The following is a 20,282-nucleotide window of genomic DNA, read 5'->3' on the forward strand; positions in this document are numbered from 1 at the left end:
AGTATTCACCCCCTTTCGTATGAAACACCTAAATAAGAGCTGGTCCAAACAATTCACTTCATAAGTCACATAATTAGTTGATTAAGATCCACCTGTGTGCAATCAAAGTGTCACATGATCTGTCACATGATGTCTGTATAAATCAACCTGTTCTGGAAGGACCCTGACTCTGCAACACTACTAAGCAAGCAACATGAAAACCAAGGAGCCTCCAAACAGGTCAGAGACAAAGTTGTGGAGAAGTATAGATCAGGGTTGAGTTATAAAAAATATCCCAAACTTTGAATATCCCAGTGAGCACCATTAAATCCATTATAGCACAATGGAAAGAATATGGCACCACTACAAACCTGACAAGAGAAGGCTGCCCACCAAAACTCACAGACCGGGCAAGGAGGGCATTAATCAGAGATGCAACAAAGATGCCAAAGAGAACACTGAAGGAGCTGCAAAGATCCACAGTGACAATGGGAGTATCTGTCTACAGGACCACTTTAAGCTGTACACTCCACAGAGCGGGGCTTTATGGAAGAGTGGCCAGAAAGAAGCCATTGTTTAAGAAAACGCATTTGGAGTTTGCCCAACAGCATGTGGCAGACTCCCCAAACACATGGAAGAAGATTCTCTGGTCAAATGAGACTAAAATTGATCTTTTTGGCCATCATGGGAAATGCCATGTGTGGCGCAAACCCAACACCCTGAGAACACCATCCCTACAGTGAAGCATGGTGGTGGCAGCATCATGCTGTGGGGATGTTTTTCATCTGCAGGGACAGGAAAGCTGATCAGGACTGAAGGAAAGATGGATGGCACTAAATACAGGGCAATTCTGGAGGAAAACCTGTTTGAGTCAGCCAGATATTTGAGACTGGGACGAAGGTTTACATTCCAGCAGGACAATGACCCTAAACATACTGCTAAAGCTACGCTGGAGTGGTTTAAAGGGAAACATTTAAATCTCTTGGAATGGCCTAGTCAAAGTCCAGACCTCAATCCAATTGAGAATCTGTGGCATAACTTGAAGATTGCTGAACACCTACGCAACCCATCTAACTTGAAGGAGTTGGAGCAGTTTTGCCTTGAGGAATGGGCAACAATCCCAGTGGCTAGATGTGCTAAGCTAATAGAGACATACCCCAAGAGACTTGCAGCTGTAATTGCAGTAAAAGATGGCTCTATAAAGTATTGACTTCGGGGGGGATACCCATGCACACTCCAGATTTCTGTTTTTTCATCTTAATTTGTGTCACAATAAAACAGTTTTCACCTTTAAAGTGGTCGGCATGTTGTGTAAATCAAATGGTGCTAATTCCCCAATAATCCATTTTAATTCCAGCTTGTAATGCGACAAAACAGGACAAACACCAAGGAGGATGAATACTTTTGCAATACACTGTACGTATTAATGCATGGGTGCAAGTATAAAATTTTCAAAAACCTGAAAAGACTGACAAGGTCAGACGTGCATGAAAAAAAATGTAGGGCTCGAAAAAAAATGTAAATTACAAGTTAAAATGGTTGTCTCTCATGCAATCATTTATAATATTAATAGTTATATGATTTGCATATTCACATCAAATGTTTAATACATTTCATCAATTCATCTGAAAACAATATTTCAAGTACAAGGCTTGATATTTCAAAACATCTAGCAACTACTTATTTAAATGTTGAAACAAGCATTTTTAATATGCTTTTTCCTGTGATACCTTTTTTACAATATATGCACTGGAATAGCGGTGTTGATTTGGTCTAACAACGTGCTACGTGCGTGAAACATGACATCACACATGCGTGAAACAACGGGCTAGTCAGGACCGCTCGTCGGTGAGCGGCGTATCAGTTGAATGAGGTTTGTGGCGAAGACAAGATGAAAAGATTTGTCTCGTGCAGAGACTGTACCGCGGTAACCCAGTAATACGCTGAGAGTGAGACAGTGAGAGGGCCACCCCCGAAAATCTCAACGGATTTACACGATTTGGAAAAATGACTTTTTCAGAGCCGAAAAAAAACCGGAGCTTCCGGCACATGCCGGAAAACTTGCACCCATGTTAATGTATTCTGATTATTGGTGATTACTTTTTTATATACAGGAGTACATAAAAATATAGAATTAATAGATGAAAAATCACACACCGTGCTGTCTCTCGTATGTAGGGGTCTACTTTGCTCCGGAGTCTGACAGCCTGACGGAGTATAAAAGCTACATTGAGAATCTGCCGATCACTGACGTTCCCGAGATCTTTGGCATGCATGAGAACGCTAACTTGGCTTTCCAGGTAAAACACACTGTAGCACGATCACTAACACACAGTGCGAGACATTAACACCATCACCTGCACAGATTAACACCTGATGTTGGGTTTGGTGCGCTCACACAGCGTCAGGAGACAGCGACTCTGATTAACACCATCCTGGAGGTGCAGCCGCGGTCCACAGCAGCTGCTGGCGGGAAGAGTAACGACGAGGTGGTCAACGAGCTCGCAGACTCCATCCTGAACAAGATTCCGGGTGAGCGTCGAGTACACCGTCCACCATAAACCAATTACAGTCGGGTTTTTGGACAGCGTCCTGATTTTCATCGTTTTGTCTCTGAACACAACCACGACGGATTCGAAAAGACCCAGTTAAGATGTAACTGAAATGCAGACTTTCAGCTGTAACTCAAGGGACTTCACAGAAATACTCTATTAACCTTTTAGGAATTTGTTTTACAAACTCCCTCCATTTTCACAGGCTCAAAAGTAATTGGACAAACTAACAATTGTAAATATTATCTTTAATGCAGATCCTTTCCAGTCAATGACCACCTGAATTCTGAAACCCATGGACATCACCAGTTGCTGAGTTTCCTCCCTTAAAATGCTTTGCCAGACCTTTACTCCTGCTGCTTAAAGTGCCATTCCACCATTGGATGTATTCTTTGGCATAAAATACAATATATTTTGACAACATATATAAATGGTATCACTAGACAGAGAAATCTTTTAGCTTCAAAATGATATATCAAACATATAATTTTTTGACAACGACAAGTATATTAATTTTGCGACCAAAGTCACCTACCCTTTTAATTTCCGCGCGTGATGTCATCGGCAGGTTCCCCTTCTTGTGTACCGCGTGACGTGGCACATATTATCAGCAATGGCGGATAGAACGCGATAAAAATAATACCAATAAATCTAGCTAATACCAATAAATCTAGCTAACTGAAAGATTAACTCAAAATATTTCGCAATTTTTTTTGGCCCCCATATACGAGGAGAAACGACTCTCTCACTTTGGGGGTTTCCTGGTCTAAAAATAGACCGACACATGGTACACAAGAAGGGGAACCTGCCGATGACATCACGTTTCACTACCGCGCGGAAATTAAAAGGGTAGGTGACTTTGGTCGCAAAATTAATATACTTGTCGTTGTCAAAAAATTATGTTTGATATATCATTTTGAAGCTAAAAGATTTCTCTGTCTAGTCATGTTGTCATAAAATATATTGTATTTTATGCCAAAGAATACATCCAATGGTGGAATGGCACTTTAAGGCCAATTTATGCTGACAACCCAGTCCTCGCAGATGGCGTCGCAGATGGCGTCTGCGTAGCCCCCCCCTTCGCAGACGCTCTGCGTGCACCTCCCAAAAATTGTGACCACCGCAGAAGCCTCGCAGACAGCGTCGCAGACAAGAGGGCTCTGATTGGTCCACTCTACATCCGCTGTACACGCACTTCCGCTTCCCTACTTTCCCGGTTTGGTTTGTTTTCACGACCGCCATTTTTAAAAACACGAGCGAAGATGGAGCAGCACGAAGAGCGGTTGATCGAGGAAGTGAGGAAGTACGGACATCTATACGACTCCAGTTCTAGTCATTATAAGTAACCGGAGGATAAACACTCCACTAACCACACCCACCAACTACTCCTAGCGATTTCGCGACTTTGCGCCCGCTTGCGTTGTGGTGGTGAATTACATCGCGCACGCCTATTACTCCCCGCTCAACGATAAATTACAACTGTCTGTGAAAAGCTATCTGTGAAAGCCTTGTCGCAAGAGCATGCAGAGGCCCTTAGGGTGCCGATAAAAAATGAAGTTATCTATTTCTCAAGTCTCACCCCCCAGTTTTTTCCCCTTTGGGCTAAATATATCATGCTGTGAAATATTAGCGAAATTTATTGATGTTTAGAGGTGGCACAAACTCCCTGAAATTTGGAATTATTGTGTGATTTTGGCTAATGACTTGTTTCAAAAAAAAAAAAACTTGGATAGCATGTAAGGAAATCATATGAAGCTACTAATTTGCAGAGATGAAAACTTTCTTAAACAGTATTGAACACTTAAATACATAAAGCAATAAAAGGACCAAACATCTTTTTTAAAGAGGACTCTTCACTGTTGGATGCCGTTTTCGATGGTATTCGACAGCTTGTAAAAGATACTGTTTTTGATCCTCATGAATAGTGATGCCATCATTGAACTGCTGAACAAGAGGTGGGGTTTACATTAGACCGTATCAGCGGATCATCAGATTAACGTTTTTAAAACGATTCGCGTGCACACAGCAACGCCAATACACGATTCGCGTGCACACAGCAACGCCAATACACGGATACGCTAATCACATGACTAATTAGACGGCACGTCACATGATCCCAGTGCATATCGGGCATGCGCAAGTCACTCACCACTTGCAAGTGGAAGGATGGCAAGCCAACACCTTCTCCAGCAGATAAACACACCTGGCTGTGATGTTCATGTTCTCACTGAGTTTAAGCACCTGAAGGAGGTTGAAATGTGTAAATAAACCTCAGTGCGGCTCAGCGCTTCCTCCTGCGCTCCAAATCACTCCGCCCTGAACAGCGAGTGCCCTCTGGAGGGTGCGCACTCCGGCCCTGCGCAGCTCACAGAGCGCGCGAGTGAAGCGCATGAGCAGTGATTCGGGACTGAGCCGCTGTGTGTGTGATCCCAACGCCAGCGAATCAGGAAGGTGGATGTCACAGTGACGTTGTTCAGTGACGACATCAGCTAGAGCTCAGCACTGTGTTTCCTCGTTCCTCAATGTTTACACAGCACTGGATCAGATCCGTAATGGATTGAATACGTGGGCCCTGGCGGATTCAAGTTGTTCCGCCTGTGGAGTCGTTTCCCGGCGTTTTAATGTGAACGGACAGTGCATCCGCGACGAAAACGAGATGGATACGGTCTAATGTAAACACCACCAGAGCTACACCTCTTTCAGCTGAATCGTTGACAACTTTCAGTCCACCAATTAGTCTCTTTCCTTCCTGGTAATCTTCATCTTCTGGCCTTTCCTCCGGGGCTTTTCCTAAGAAGCCTGTTGGAATGTGAAGGCTTGTGAACAATGAAGCTTGAGATGCTCAAGGTCTTGATATTTTCTAAATCTACATCTTTTCGTGGCTTGTCAGATATATGGAACTATTTTCGGCCACAGCACAGGCAAAGCACCGCTGCAGGCGCAAAGACACCACGCAGCACCTGAAAACCCTCAACTTCCGTCAATACACCAGCGTGACTACTAAGTTGTGGTGCTGCGTGGTGTCTTTGCACCTGCAGCGGTGCTTTGCCTGTGCTGTGGCCGAAAATAGTTCCAGATATAAATTGGTCTAGTAAATCCCTTCGTGTTAATTTGCATTGATATGTGTACTCGATGTGAATGTACAGGTCATGAGAAATAATTATAAAAAATCTTGAGTTATTTGATTCACTTTTGCAACGACATGCTAGCTGGACACGCCGGATTACAGCGACTACGCTAAGCTAAAGCTAACCGGGGCGTTTCTAGATCAGAACAATGGCTGGGTCGGCTACAAAACGCTTTGGCTCACTCATCCAACTCTAGGGACTGCAGGGACTGACTCAATTTCACCTGGGGGTGGCGTATTCCTTTCAGGTCCAGACAAGGCTTCCACCATCTTTCTTTTCTCACCCGCAGGAATTCGGGCATCAAAAAAGGCGACTCCTACTAGTTTTTCGCTCAGATACCACAAATGTCGTGAGTGCTGTTGAATAGCTTTATTAAAAACAAGAACATAAATGTCCGAAAATTATACAACAGTAGGATTTTCAGAGGCTTTGTGCCACCTCTAAATATTGTTGCATCTTATTCTAAATTTATATTTCATTTTCTTGCGATTAAAGGAAAATAATTAGAGGGTGAGACTTTAAAAAATGCAAAAATGAATTTTCCCCATTGTTATGATTGGCACCCTACTGCTGCTGCTTTTAGTTGCTGCTTGTTTGTGGCTCTTTCTGCCTTCAGTAGTTGAAAAACATTTCTACTGGGCTGAGGTCAGGTGACTGACTCTGCAATTTATCCATCCATCCATCCATCCATCCATCCATCCATTACCCATAGCCGCTTATCCTGTGCAGGTTCGCGGGCGAGCTGGAGCCTATCCTAGCTGACTATGGGCGAGAGGCGGGGTACACCCTGGACAAGTCGCCAGATCATTGCAGGACTGACACACAGAGACAAACAACCATTCACACCTATGGTCAATTTAGAGCCACCAATTATCCTACCCTGCATGTCTTTGGACTGTAGGGGAAACCGGAGCACCCGGAGGAAACCCACGCAGACATGGGGAGAACATGCAAACTCCACACAGAAAGGCCCTCACTGGCCACTGGGGTGGAACCCAGAACCTTCTTGCTGTGAGGCGACAGCGCTAACCACTACACCACCGTGCCGCCCTCTGCAATTTAAGAACATTGAATTTCTTTGCCTTAAGAAGCTCTTGGATTGCTTTCGCTCCCAGCTGTACTGTGAAGTGCTTGCTGTTCCATCAGTTTTGCAGCATTTGACTGAATCTGAGCAGAAAGTATAGCTCTGTACACTTCAGAAATCATCCTGCTATGTCTGTCAGCGTTCACGCAATCTATAAACACCAGTGACCTTGTTCTATCTTTGACAGACAATCAGCGTGGTCTCATTTGGATTATGAGTGCTTCGTTTCCTTCTCCATACTCTTCTCTTCCCATCATTCTGGTACAAGTTAATCTTGGGTTCATCTGTCCAAAGATTCTTGTTTTTGTTTTTTTTTTCCCCCCATGGCAGAGTCTGTTTTCTAGCAGAGTCTAATCTGGACTTTCTCTTATTGAGTGCTGTAAGTGGTTTGCATCTTGAGGTAAACCCTCTGTATTTACATCCATGAAGGCGTCTCTCGATTGTCGACTTTGACCATGATACACCTACCTTCCGGAGAGTGTTCTTGACTTGGCTAGATGTTGCGAAGTGCTTTTTCTTCACCAAGGAAAGAATCCTACAACCATCCACGTTAGTTGGCTTCCATGGTCTAAAGGTGTTTTGGTGTTGCTGAGCTCACCTTCTTCTTTTAAAGAATGCACCAAACTGTCTATTTGGCCACTCTTAAGTTTTCTGCTCTCTCTGATGGGTCTGTTTTGTTTTTTTCAGCCTAATGATGGCCTCCTTGACTTGCATCGATATCTCTTTGGACTGCATATTGAGTGATCACAAACAGCTAACATATGCAAGTTCAACACTTGGAATTGTGTTCAAACCTTTTTATGTCCTTAATTTGCCATGAAATAACGAGGAAACCGGCCATAATCGGCCATGAAATGGCTCATCAGTCAATTGTCCGATTCGATTACTTTTGAGCTTGTGAAAAAGGAAGGGCCATGTAAAAAAATGGTTGCAATTCCTAAATGATTAATGCAATAGTTTTCTAAACCCCCTGCATTAAAGCTGAAAGTCTACACTTCAGTCATGTCTTGATTGCTTCATTTTAGATCCATGGTGGTGTGAACGAGTACAGAGGCAAAATTACTAAAATTGTGTCACTGTCTAAACACTTACGGATCCGGCTGCACACCACCGTCTTTAAACTACACTACATATGCCATCAGCTGGAGACCATCTATACTACTGTCTGTTAATTATTTAAATACAATTATACTGCTTGATAAAATTAAATCAGAACCAATAATGTAAATCGTGTGTGTGTGTGTTTAGAGAAACTTGATATGGACATCGCTACAGAATCCCTGTTTGTTCGAGACTCTAACGGCCGTGTGAACTCCCTGACCACTGTGCTGGGACAGGAAGTGGACCGTTTCAACTCCCTGCTGTGTGTGTTACGGGTGAGCTTCACTGAAAGTGCATTCAGGAAAATATACAGTGGGGCAAAAAAGTATTTAGTCAGCCACTAATTGTGCAAGTTCTCCCACTTAAAAAGATGAGAGAGGCCTGTAATTTTCATCATAGGTACACTTCAACTATGAGAGACAGAATGGGGGGAAAGAATCCAGGAAATCACATTGTAGGATTTTTAATGAATTAATTGGTAAATTCCTCGGTAAAATAAGTATTTGGTCGCCTACAAACAAGCAAGATTTCTGGCTCTCACAGACCTGTAACTTCTTCTTTAAGAGGCTCCTCTGTCCTCCACTCATTACCTGTATTAATGGCACCTGTTTGAACTCGTTATCAGTATAAAAGACACCTGTCCACAACCTCAAACAGTCACACTCCAAACTCCACTATGGCCAAGACCAAAGAGCTGTCAAAGGACACCAGAAACAACATTGTAGACCTGCACCAGGCTGGGAAGACTGAATCTGCAATAGGTAAGCAGCTTGGTGTGAAGAAATCAACTGTGGGAGCAATTATTAGAAAATGGAAGACATACAAGACCACTGATACTCTCCTTCGATCTGGGGCTCCACGCAAGATCTCACCCCGTGGGGTCAAAATGATCACAAGAACAGTGAGCAAAAATCCCAGAACCACACGGGGGGACCTAGTGAATGACCTGCAGAGAGCTGGGACCAAAGTAACAAAGGCTACCATCAGTAACACACTACGCCGCCAGGGACTCAAATCCTGCAGTGCCAGACGTGTCCCCCTGCTTAAGCCAGTACATGTCCAGGCCCGTCTGAAGAGAGCATTTGGATGATCCAGAAGAGGATTGGGAGAATGTCATATGGTCAGATGAAACCAAAATAGAACTTTTTGGTAAAAATTCAACTTGTCGTGTTTGGAGGAGAAAGAATGCTGAGTTGCATCCAAAGAACACCATACCTACTGTGAAGCATGGGGGTGGAAACATCATGCTTTGGGGCTGTTTTTCTCCAAAGGGACCAGGACGACTGATCCGTGTAAAGGAAAGAATGAATGGGGCCATGTATCGTGAGATTTTGAGTGAAAACTTCCTTCCATCAGCAAGGGCATTGAAGATGAAACGTGGCTGGGTCTTTCAGCATGACGATGATCCCAAACACACCGCCCGGGCAACGAAAGAGTGGCTTCGTAAGAAGCATTTCAAGGTCCTGGAGTGGCCTAGCCAGTCTCCAGATCTCAACCCCATAGAAAATCTTTGGAGGGAGTTGAAAGTCCGTGTTGCCCAGCGACAGCCCCAAAACATCACTGCTCTAGAGGAGATCTGCATGGAGGAATGGGCCAAAATACCAGCAACAGTGTGTGAAAACCTTGTGAAGACTTACAAAAAACGTTTGACCTCTGTCATTGCCAACAAAGGGTATATAACAAAGTATTGAGATGAACTTTTGTGATTGACCAAATACTTATTTTCCACCATAATTTGCGAATAAATTATTTAAAAATCAGACAATGTGATTTTCTGGATTTTTTTTTCTCATTCTGTCTCTCATAGTTGAGGTATACCTATGATGAAAATTACAGGCCTCTCTCATCTTTTTAAGTGGGAGAACTTGCACAATTGGTGACTGACTAAATACTTTTTTTGCCCCACTGTAAGTGTCACTAGAGCACTTTATATGGTGTTTCACACCATCCACGATCCGATTGTACCATTTTGGTCGGGATAAATACGCCATAAAAAGATGGTTCTTAGTGCTGTGTAAATTGTTCATCTTTTATTTGCACTCCCAAGTATGCACAAGCTCATGAAAAAAACATTTATAATGAAAATACTGTACTTTGAATCCATTGAAGATGATCAAACAGAATGTGAGGCAGTAAAAGTCATATTTTGTATCTATATATTTTTTTCTGGATAGCTAAGAATTTCTGTCTCGAGTGAACGCTTGAAGTCTGAACATGACCCAGATCTGTATTTCTCTCTCGGTGCTTTTCGGCTCTAATACACCTGATTCAAAACCCGAGGGTATGAAAGATCCTGAGGACTGAGAGAGAGAATCACTGACCTACATAAGGATTTGGATATTGATCTAATTGTGTAAATTGTGGTGTGTGTGTGTGTGTGTGTAGACCTCCCTGTGTACCCTGCAGAAGGCCATAGCTGGCTTGGTGGTGATGTCTGAGGAGATGGAGCGGATCTACAACAGCTTCCTGAACAACCAGGTGCCGGAGCACTGGGCCAGTGCCGCGTACCCGTCTCTGAAGCCTCTGGGCAGCTGGGTCCGAGACCTAGCACTGCGTACCGCCTTCATAGACGTAAGACACACTTTACATTCTAGTTCCTTTACGTTATTTTGATATTAATCAACGGCAAAAAAATCTGAGTGTGTGAGTAAGATAAGACTGTAGTTAAAGGAGAACTGAAGTCATTTTTAAACTTGCTTTATTTCTTAATTAACGCATTATTCAATTACATTTTCGGTTTTAGTAACCTTATATCGTGACTCGTATTGGCAGCTAATCGCAATTAAATATTATACTCATCGGCCTATTCAGTTTTTAGCCGTGTTGAATTTAGTTCGTTTGGTCCACGGTAGGCGTCGCTTATCCGCACGATCTTCGCAAGACTTAGAAACGTGAAGTGTCAGCCAGGTGTCAGTGCCGCCATTTTGAAAACTGTTTTCCAAGCGAAGTATTGCACAAAAACGAGTTTAAATGATGATTACTGCCTACTTTTTTCAAACTTTCCTGATTGCTCTCAAAACAAACACAACTTCCGGCTTGATTACGTCAGCATTTGAAAGAGGGCGCGCGCATCTTTTGACAATGTTGGCAAATGTCGGTCGCTTTGATTTCCGCTGTACGTTTTACTTCCGTCCTACGATGTCTCGCACAGGTCTCAGCGAATCTCGTTTACGGCCATCGCTTTGATATATGGACTGATATATTACAGAGCGTATTTCAAACACTCAGAACTTGCTCTAGCAGCGACAAAATAGCTGTCAGAAATGCATTCCTATATTTAATAAAATTTTGATGATAAAAAATTTGCCTTCAGTTCTCCTTTAAGATCTTTCACAAAACAGACTCTCACCACACACGCTTACTTTTGTGACTCCTGACATAATTTGAGTGATTCATGTTATAAAAGTACAGTGATGTTGAAGTAAAGGAACAATTGGGAACAAACTGTTTAAAATAGCTTCAGACAGAAAGTTGTGCTCAAGGACAAACGGGTCCAGCGCTCTGAGGTTAATAACCTGCAGCCGTCTGCTCTAGTTAACAAGTCTTTCCTGTCCTACATGGGAGCTGAAGCAGAAGCGATTGTCGCCTGATAGAGGAAACCTCCGGCTTATTCTTAACGTCCGTCTGTCCTGATGGAGGTCGTTTTAAACTCGCTGTAGGATTCTGTACTTCGGAGTGTAACAGCAATCAGGATTGTTTTACTTTGTAATGCAAGGTACAAACAAAATGAACATTTTTCAAATGCATCCTTGTCTTGAATTCTCAATTACGTGCGTGACGTTATTTTCATTTGTCCAGTTCCAGGAATGAAAAACGCACGTCAAGGATGTATCAGCGGATGAGGCCTAACTAATGAAAATAAAGCAAATTTTTGTGTTTTGCTTGAAAAATGTCATAACACACGGCGTTTCATATGAACGTTTGCTTCAAGCTTCCTCAGCAGGAGGCCATAGTCAGATAGCTAGCAGCTAGCAATAATGTCTTCTGGTATCTTTTAGGCTGCGTCAAAAAAAAATAATAAAGCTGGTCGAAACTCCTTTTGTACTGGAAGATGAACACATTGTAACGATAACGACTGTAGCAGTTAATTAGCTAGTGCCGCTATCTAGATTTATGAACGAAGGTTCTCCCATAAATCCCAGTCCTGAGAGACTGTGCCGAGGAGCTCACAGATGTCTTTACAGACCTCTTCAACATCTCGTTGAGCCAGGCTGTTGTCCCCACGTGCCTCAAAGCCACCACCATCATCCCGGTCCCGAAGAAGCCGTCTCCCTCCTGCTTCAATGACTACCGCCCTGTCGCACTCACTCCCATCCTCATGAAGTGCTTCGAGTGGCTCGTCATGCGGCATATCAAGTCTGCCCTCCCCCCCGCCCTGGACCCTTTCCAGTTTGCTTATCAGTCCAACCGTTCGACCGATGACGCCATCTCCACTGCCCTCCACTCAGCCCTCACCCACCCGGAGACAAAAGACTCGTACGGTACGTCAGAATGCTGTTCATAGACTTCAGCTCAGCATTCAACGCAATCATTCCTCAGCAGCTCATTCATAAACTGGACCAGCTGGGACTCAACACCTCCCTGTGCAACTGGCTGCTGGACTTCCTGACGGGGAGACCACAGACTGTACGGGTCGGCAGCAACTCCTCCAGCACCATCACACTGAACACGGGGGCCCCCCAAGGATGTGTGCTAAGCCCCCTCCTCTTCACTCTGCTGACCCACACCAACATCCAGCTCAAATCTTTTCATTAAGTTTGCGGACAACACAACCGTGGTGGGTCTCATCAACAAAGGCGATGAGACAATCTACAGGAGTGAGGTGAGCCGCTTGGCCATGTGGTGCAAGGACAACAGTCTCCGCCTGAATGTGGAGAAGACGAAGGAGATTGTTGTGGACTTCAGGAGAGCGCACACCCATCATGCTCCACTATCTATCGACGGTGCTGCAGTGGAGAGGGTGAGCAGCACTAAGTTTCTGGGTGTGCACATCTCTGAAGACCTGTCCTGGAGCAACAACACCGCATCACTGGCCAAAAAAGCCCAACAGCGTCTGTACTTCCTCCACAAACTGAGGAGAGCAAGAGCCCCGGCCCCCATCATGCACACTTTCTACAGAGGCACCATCGAGAACATTCTGACCTGCTGCATCACCGTGTGGTACGGCGCCTGCACCGTGTCCTGCTGCAAGTCTCTGCAGCGCATCGTGAGAGCAGCTGAGAGGATCATTGGTGTCTCTCTCCCTTCTCTAATGGATATTTATAACTCCCGCCTCACCCGCAAAGCCATCAGGATTGCAGGTGACCCCACCCACCCACCCATCTCACAGCCTCTTCAGCCTGCTGCCGTCGGGGAGGAGACTGCGGAGTCTCCGGGCCAAAACCAGCAGGCTCAAGAACAGTTTCTTTCACCAGGCAGTCAGGAGGCTCAACTCCCTCCCTCCTCTGCCCCCCTTCAGCATCTGACATCATGTCACCCTCACAGTCTCCCCCCCCAACACACACACACACACACACACACACTCAACATTCATTCGCACACTGAACTCAGGGACTGCACATTTCACTTTACCTCGCTCATTTGCACTATTCCGCACGACCTCACCTTAACAGCCATTAGTTTATTGTTTATACTGTTTATTTCATGTTTACCTGCTATACCTCAAGTGCCCTTGACTGTTTATTTTATTTTATGTCCTTTTGCTCCAATTTATATGTATGTATGTGTGTGTATCTACACAGTGGGGTAAAAAAGTATTTAGTTAGTCACCAACTGTGCAAGTTCTCCCACTTAAAAAGATGAGAGAGGCCTGTAATTTTCATCATAGGTACACTTCAACTATGAGAGACAGAATGAGAAAAAAAAATCCAGAAAATCACATTGTCTGATTTTTAAAGAGTTTATTTGCAAATTATGGTGGAAAATAAGTATTTGGTCAATAACAAAAGTTCATCTCAATCCTTTGTTATATACCCTTTGCTGGCAATGACAGAGGTCAAACGTTTTCTGTAAGTCTTCACAAGGTTTTCACACACTGTTGCTGGTATTTTGGCCCATTCCTCCATGCAGATCTCCTCTAGAGCAGTGATGTTTTGGGGCTGTCGCTGGGCAACACGGACTTTCAGCTCCCTCCAAAGATTTTCTATGGGGTTGAGATCTGGAGACTGGCTAGGCCACTCCAGGACCTTGAAATGCTTCTTACGAAGCCACTCCTTCGTTGCCCGGCGGTGTGTTTGGGATCATTGTCATGCTGAAAGACCCAGCCATGTTTCATCTTCAATGCCCTTGCTGATGGAAGGAGGTTTTCACTCAAAATCTCACGATACATGGCCCCATTCATTCTTTCCTTTACACGGATCAGTCGTCCTGGTCCCTTTGCAGAAAATCAGCCCCAAAGCATGATGTTTCCACCCCCATGCTTCACAGTAGGTATGGTGTTCTTTGGATGCAACTCAGCATTCTTTCTCCTCCAAACACGACAAGTTGAGTTTTTACCAAAAAGTTCTATTTTGGTTTCATCTGACCATATGACATTCTCCCAATCCTCTTCTGGATCATCCAAATGCTCTCTAGCAAACTTCAGACGGGCCTGGACATGTACTGGCTTAAGCAGGGGGACACGTCTGGCACTGCAGGATTTGAGTCCCTGGCGGCGTAGTGTGTTACTGATGGTAGCCTTTGTTACTTTGGTCCCAGCTCTCTGCAGGTCATTCACTAGGTCCCCCCGTGTGGTTCTGGGATTTTTGCTCACCGTTCTTGTGATCATTTTGACCCCACGGGGTGAGATCTTGCGTGGAGCCCCAGATCGAGGGAGATTATCAGTGGTCTTGTATGTCTTCCATTTTCTAATAATTGCTCCCACAGTTGATTTCTTCACACCAAGCTGCTTACCTATTGCAGATTCAGTCTTCCCAGCCTGGTGCAGGTCTACAATTTTGTTTCTGGTGTTCTCTGACAGCTCTTTGGTCTTGGCCATAGTGGAGTTTGGAGTGTGACTGTTTGAGGTTGTGGACAGGTGTCTTTTATACTGATAATGAGTTCAAACAGGTGCCATTAATCCAGGTAACGAGTGGAGGACAGAGGAGCCTCTTAAAGAAGAAGTTACAGGTCTGTGAGAGCCAGAAATCTTGCTTGTTTGTAGGTGACCAAATACTTATTTTACCGAGGAATTTACCAATTAATTCATTAAAAATCCTACAATGTGAGTTCCTGGATTCTTTCCCCCCATTCTGTCTCTCATAGTTGAAGTGTACCTATGATGAAAATTACAGGCCTCTCTCATCTTTTTAAGTGGGAGAACTTGCACAATTGGTGGCTGACTAAATACTTTTTTGCCCCACTGTATGAGTGTTTAGTCGATGTCTATTTCTTATCTAGAGTGTTTATACTGTTTATTTCAGTTATTCTGTTTTTATTTGTTGCATTGCCTGTTTGCATCGTGGGTCAGAGAGGACTGAAATTTCATCTGTGCTGTATGTCGAGCATATTTGACAATAAAGTTGACTTGACTTGAGATTTCATAAATCTCCGTATAGTTCCTCGCTAATTTTTAGACATTTTTTTGTAATGATGGTCTGTTCTCCAGATATGCCATGTGATTGTTTGTTAAATATACACACTTGATGTCACTCGCTGCTTTTCTGTTTACCTTTTCAAGCACTCAGTTGTGACTAAATGTGCACAAATAGACGATGAAAAAACGGTCAGTGTGAAAAAAGCCGAGACACATTTGAGACACTACAAGGTGTCGTGGTAATTAGCTCCACACCTGTTCTCTTTTCTCATGTGTTTTTGTGTTGAAAAACAGCTAATGGGTGTGTTGCATGTTCGAGGAATAATTTTTTTTTTTTTCCTGTGTGTGTGTGTAGAGCTGGATAACCAGAGGTCAGCCAAGTTCTTTCTGGATCTCGGGGTTCTTCTTCCCTCAGGGCTTTCTGACAGGTTGGTGTTCTCAAAGTCAAACGAGTGTGCGTGTTGGGTCTTTGCAAAACGATTAACTACATACACTTTACTGTCCAACAGGCACGCTGCAGAACCACGCACGCAAATACAACCTGCCCATCGATGAGCTCAACTTCCGCTTCAACGTGATCCCAGCGTACCGAGACCAGGCCGTCATCGCTGAAGCCTTGACGAACCTTGGACCAGACGCAGAACTCGAACAGGACCAAGAGGTCAAAAATCATTGTTTAATTTATTCATTTGATCTGGTGTTGAACTGGAAGTCAGTAATAAATCATAAAAATATTATTATTTTAAGCTCTATCTGTAACACAAGATAGATTTTACGTTGAGAGACGTATTTTTGTTAAAGTTGACTAGAACCCAGTGTTTTGTACGTGTGTGTGTGTGTGTGTGTGTGTGTGTGTGTGTGTAGCTCCCCGGCATAGAGGACGGAGTGTTTGTGCACGGGATGTTCATGGACTCGAGTCGCTGGGACGATGTGAACATGGTGATGGAAGATGCGTTGCCGAGGGTGATGAACCCCATGCTGCCTGTGGTGCAGTTCGAGCCTCAGCAGAATTACGTACCTGACCCGTCACTGTACCACGCACCGCTGTATAAAACCTCAGCCAGAGCCGGAACTCTGTCCACGACAGGTAACATCACTGTAGATCAAACTACACTACATCACACTTGATACACATCATCTCCTCATCCTTATATTATATAATTACTATACAACAAAGAATTCTCAGCTTGCATTGATCACCATGTACATATTCAGACTCCGATGTATGCACTTTATGTAAGCTGAATTTCCCAGCAGCCCACTCAGATTAAAAACACTCGAGCATAGTTCATGTCTCCAAAAGTTGTCACATTTGTGTGAAGGCGATGGAGAACCGTGTACAGCCCCTAGATAGCCAGGCGATCACGTTTTTGCACCTTAGTGACCCCTTTTTTATCTCATCTCATCTCATCTCATCATCTGTAGCCACTTTATCCTGTTCTACAGGGTCGCAGGCAAGCTGGAGCCTATCCCAGCTGACTACGGGCGAAAGGCGGGGTACACCCTGGACAAGTCGCCAGGTCATCACAGGGCTGACACATAGACACAGACAACCATTCACACTCACATTCACACCTACGCTCAATTTAGAGTCACCAGTTAACCTAACCTGCATGTCTTTGGACTGTGGGGGAAACCGGAGCACCCGGAGGAAACCCACGCGGACACGGGGAGAACATGCAAACTCCGCACAGAAAGGCCCTCGCCGGCCACGGGGCTCGAACCCAGGACCTTCTTGCTGTGAGGCGACAGCGCTAACCACTACACCACCGTGCCGCCTGATAAATAGAATAACTTTCGATAATGTAGGAGTGATTTCTATCACTGTAATTAAAAAAATAATAAGTATGGACCCTTATTTGAAAACCAACGATCCAGATGAACTTCAGTCAAGTCTTTACCATTCAGTCTGGGAGATATGTTTGTTGGTTTGTTCTCGGCTGCAACACGATATGGCATAAGAGACATTTTTTAAGAAAATAGCGTTTAGATTAATATGTTTAACAAATGAGAAGAAATTAATGATTCAGAATTTTAAGAAATTAAATAGGAACCATGTCTGAGAACTTCATCATCACAATCTAGAGCTGTATAACAATCAAATTATACAATAAACACTATATTAATTAAGCATGTGTAAAGTCTGAGGCACCCTATTTTTTTTTTTCATACAAACTGCGTTATAGATTTCTATTTGATGACTTCTCCATTATCGAGTCGGTACAAAAACATTTTAGAGACCAAACGTTCGTTTTCCAGCACAAAATTAAATGTTACAGAAAAAATAAAGCATGTATCTGAGCAGCATATTCCATAAGAGCGCACTTTTCAGATTAAAAAAGAAAACATAATGAAGGCTGCTGGGTTTTGGTGCAAAATGAAGAAGCGAGTGTGACAGTCAAAGTGTCCAGAAGAACCGCGGCCGGTTCTGTAAGACGCTCAGTAAAACCTACAGCTCATTTCCTTATCAAACTGCACTCACTGGACCTCAGACTGCTATCGTTTTTAAAGCAAAGCGTCGTCTCACACCAAATATTGACTCTGTTTCATTTATTCTAGCTTACTGCTTGTAGTATGTTGAAACATTTCATCTCATTATTTTTAAGCCATTTTTGGTCGACAGCATTTCTTTACATGCACATAAGACTTTTGCACAGGACTGTATTTTGCACAGGAGTGCATTTGCGTCGCGTCACAGGATTTTTGTACCAGATGCTCTGTTTACAGAATGTGTAGAAACAGTGTTGAAAAGCGTGTGATATTTTGCACCGTTTTCGCTGGCTGATCCAGTAACTATCAAGGAATAATCACCTCGTTAGCACCCCTACGGGATACATTTACCACTTTTATGGCGCTTTTCAATGCTGTTTCTATGCATTCTGTAAATGGAGCATCTGGTACAAAAGTGTATATATCAGTGTTGTAGTCGAGTCCGAGTCCAGTCTCGAGTCCCCAGTGTTCAAGTCCAAGTCATTAAAGAAAATTTCGAGTCGAGTCCAACCGCGCCATTTGATGATGGCTGTTTTAGCGCCATTAACATTAGTTTGTTCCTGAACATGACGTATGAACAGGTGAATGTGCTTCTCTTTATCAGGGAGTGTGAAGTATTCTGTCAGAGATGGTTGGGAGACGGATGTAAGTGCAGAAGGTGCGTTTATTAATACAAGTGAAGACGGTAAACAATCCAGAACGGCAGGCAAAATCGTAAAACAGTGAAACAGGCAACAGGTCGAGCGAGGCACAAACAGGCTATCGTAGACTCGGCAGAATCAAAGACGAGAAACAGGAAATCAGGAAGCCAAGCAAGGAAATAAGGCTTGGTAATGTGTCAGCAACGCAACTCAATACTTCGCAAAGTGTGCGTGCTTTCACAGGTGCGCTGATTGCGCCTTAACCCTGTGCAGGTGCGAGTCGTTTACGGCGTGTGAGCGAGAGTCCGCTTGACACGCACGCTGTCCACATGTCCGGTGTGACACTCTTGCAGGAAATTAGCACAAAAATGAATGTAGATATAAATATCTAATGCCAAATTATTATGGCATGTTACAAAAAATAAAGAAAAAAGTCCTCGTCTCAAATTTATGAGTCCGAGTCCTTAAAATGAGGGCACGAGTCGGACTCGAGTACTACAAGCCTGATACACTAAGTAACTTTAAAAACGCACATTGATAAAACTTGCTGAATTCATGCTGAGTTTATCTCAAGAAGAAAAGAAATCTATCACAATGGAAAAATAACTTCGTTCCGCCCGAATAAGTTCCAAATCTGTGCTCAAATCAGAATTTAAGGGAGTTGTACTCAATAACGTACAATATGACTCGGGTAGTCAATGACATGGACAGGCTTTAATTTTCAAACAAATTTTGCATACACTGTACACACACAATCTTGCCTATAAATACCCGGGGGAAATGATGGGAAAATTGTCATTATTGAAGATGCCACGCCTAAGCCAAAATCAACGTGAACAGGCCATCGGGATGTTGCGTGCCGGAAGTACACAGACAGAGGTCGCCCGGCACTTCGGTGTTCATCATTCGACCGTTTCCCGTTTGAGTCAGCGTTACAGACAGACAGGGAGCACCAGGGATCGTCCACGCCCTGGTCAGCCTCGAGTCACGACGCCAGTTCAGGATCAGCACATCAGGCTAGCTCACCTCCGTGACAGATTCCTGACACCCTCAGTCACTGCTGCTGAGACCCCTGGACGACACAGACTCAGAATCTCCAGCATGACGGTCCGAACATGGACCAACTGTCACTTTGAATTTTTTTATTGTGAATTAATTCTTGAGTTTGACAATAAATGTCCTTTATCGATGTTTCAAGATGTGTGTGCATTACATACAATATCATAAATTTCAAATATACGGTATGCATGGATCTAAAGTGATATCGTGTTGACTTCCATTGTGCGTTTTTAAAGTTACTTAGTATATATATATATAAAGTGCTTTACAGGATGAAAGTGAATGTGCTGGTTTTTCTTACAGGACACTCCACTAACTTTGTGGTGACGGTGATGTTACCATCCAGCAGACCGAGCGATTACTGGATCTCCAAAGCTTCAGCGCTGCTGTGCCAACTCAACGACTGAGTAACACCTGCACACTTTCCTTCCCTCATATTTATTCCTCCCTCAGTGCCTACAACAGCAAAAACGAATAAACCCTCAGCAGCAATTTATCAATCAGGATAAATAAATAAATGCAGTGAATCAAAAATAAGCGGAAGTTCACTCTCAGTAAACACGTCACGCCAGCTCACACAACTCACGTCTTTATTGAGGTTTTGTTTGAAATCTGTAATTTCGTAATAAAATGGCTGTTAGTTCATGGCACAAAACCCGTACATGTTAGAAAGAGGACGGCACAAAACAAAAAAAGAAACAAGGACAAATCAAATTGAGGAACAGCACAATTACA

General features: G+C 43.7%; 1 protein-coding gene across 1 annotated transcript in view; it reads left to right on the forward strand.

The window, feature by feature from the left end:
* Positions 1–19,954, forward strand: part of dnah6 (dynein, axonemal, heavy chain 6) — a 276,461-nt gene extending 256,507 nt beyond the window's left edge. Inside the window, 8 exon segments of the mRNA XM_060916664.1 lie at positions 2,158–2,279; positions 2,382–2,511; positions 7,992–8,119; positions 10,230–10,415; positions 15,713–15,785; positions 15,867–16,018; positions 16,222–16,444; positions 19,851–19,954. Coding sequence (XP_060772647.1) covers positions 2,158–2,279; positions 2,382–2,511; positions 7,992–8,119; positions 10,230–10,415; positions 15,713–15,785; positions 15,867–16,018; positions 16,222–16,444; positions 19,851–19,954 — 1,118 coding nt within the window.
* The last annotated feature ends 328 nt before the right edge of the window (positions 19,955–20,282 follow it).

Source organism: Neoarius graeffei, chromosome 3 (genome assembly GCF_027579695.1).
Source record: "Neoarius graeffei isolate fNeoGra1 chromosome 3, fNeoGra1.pri, whole genome shotgun sequence".
Taxonomy (NCBI): domain Eukaryota; kingdom Metazoa; phylum Chordata; class Actinopteri; order Siluriformes; family Ariidae; genus Neoarius; species Neoarius graeffei.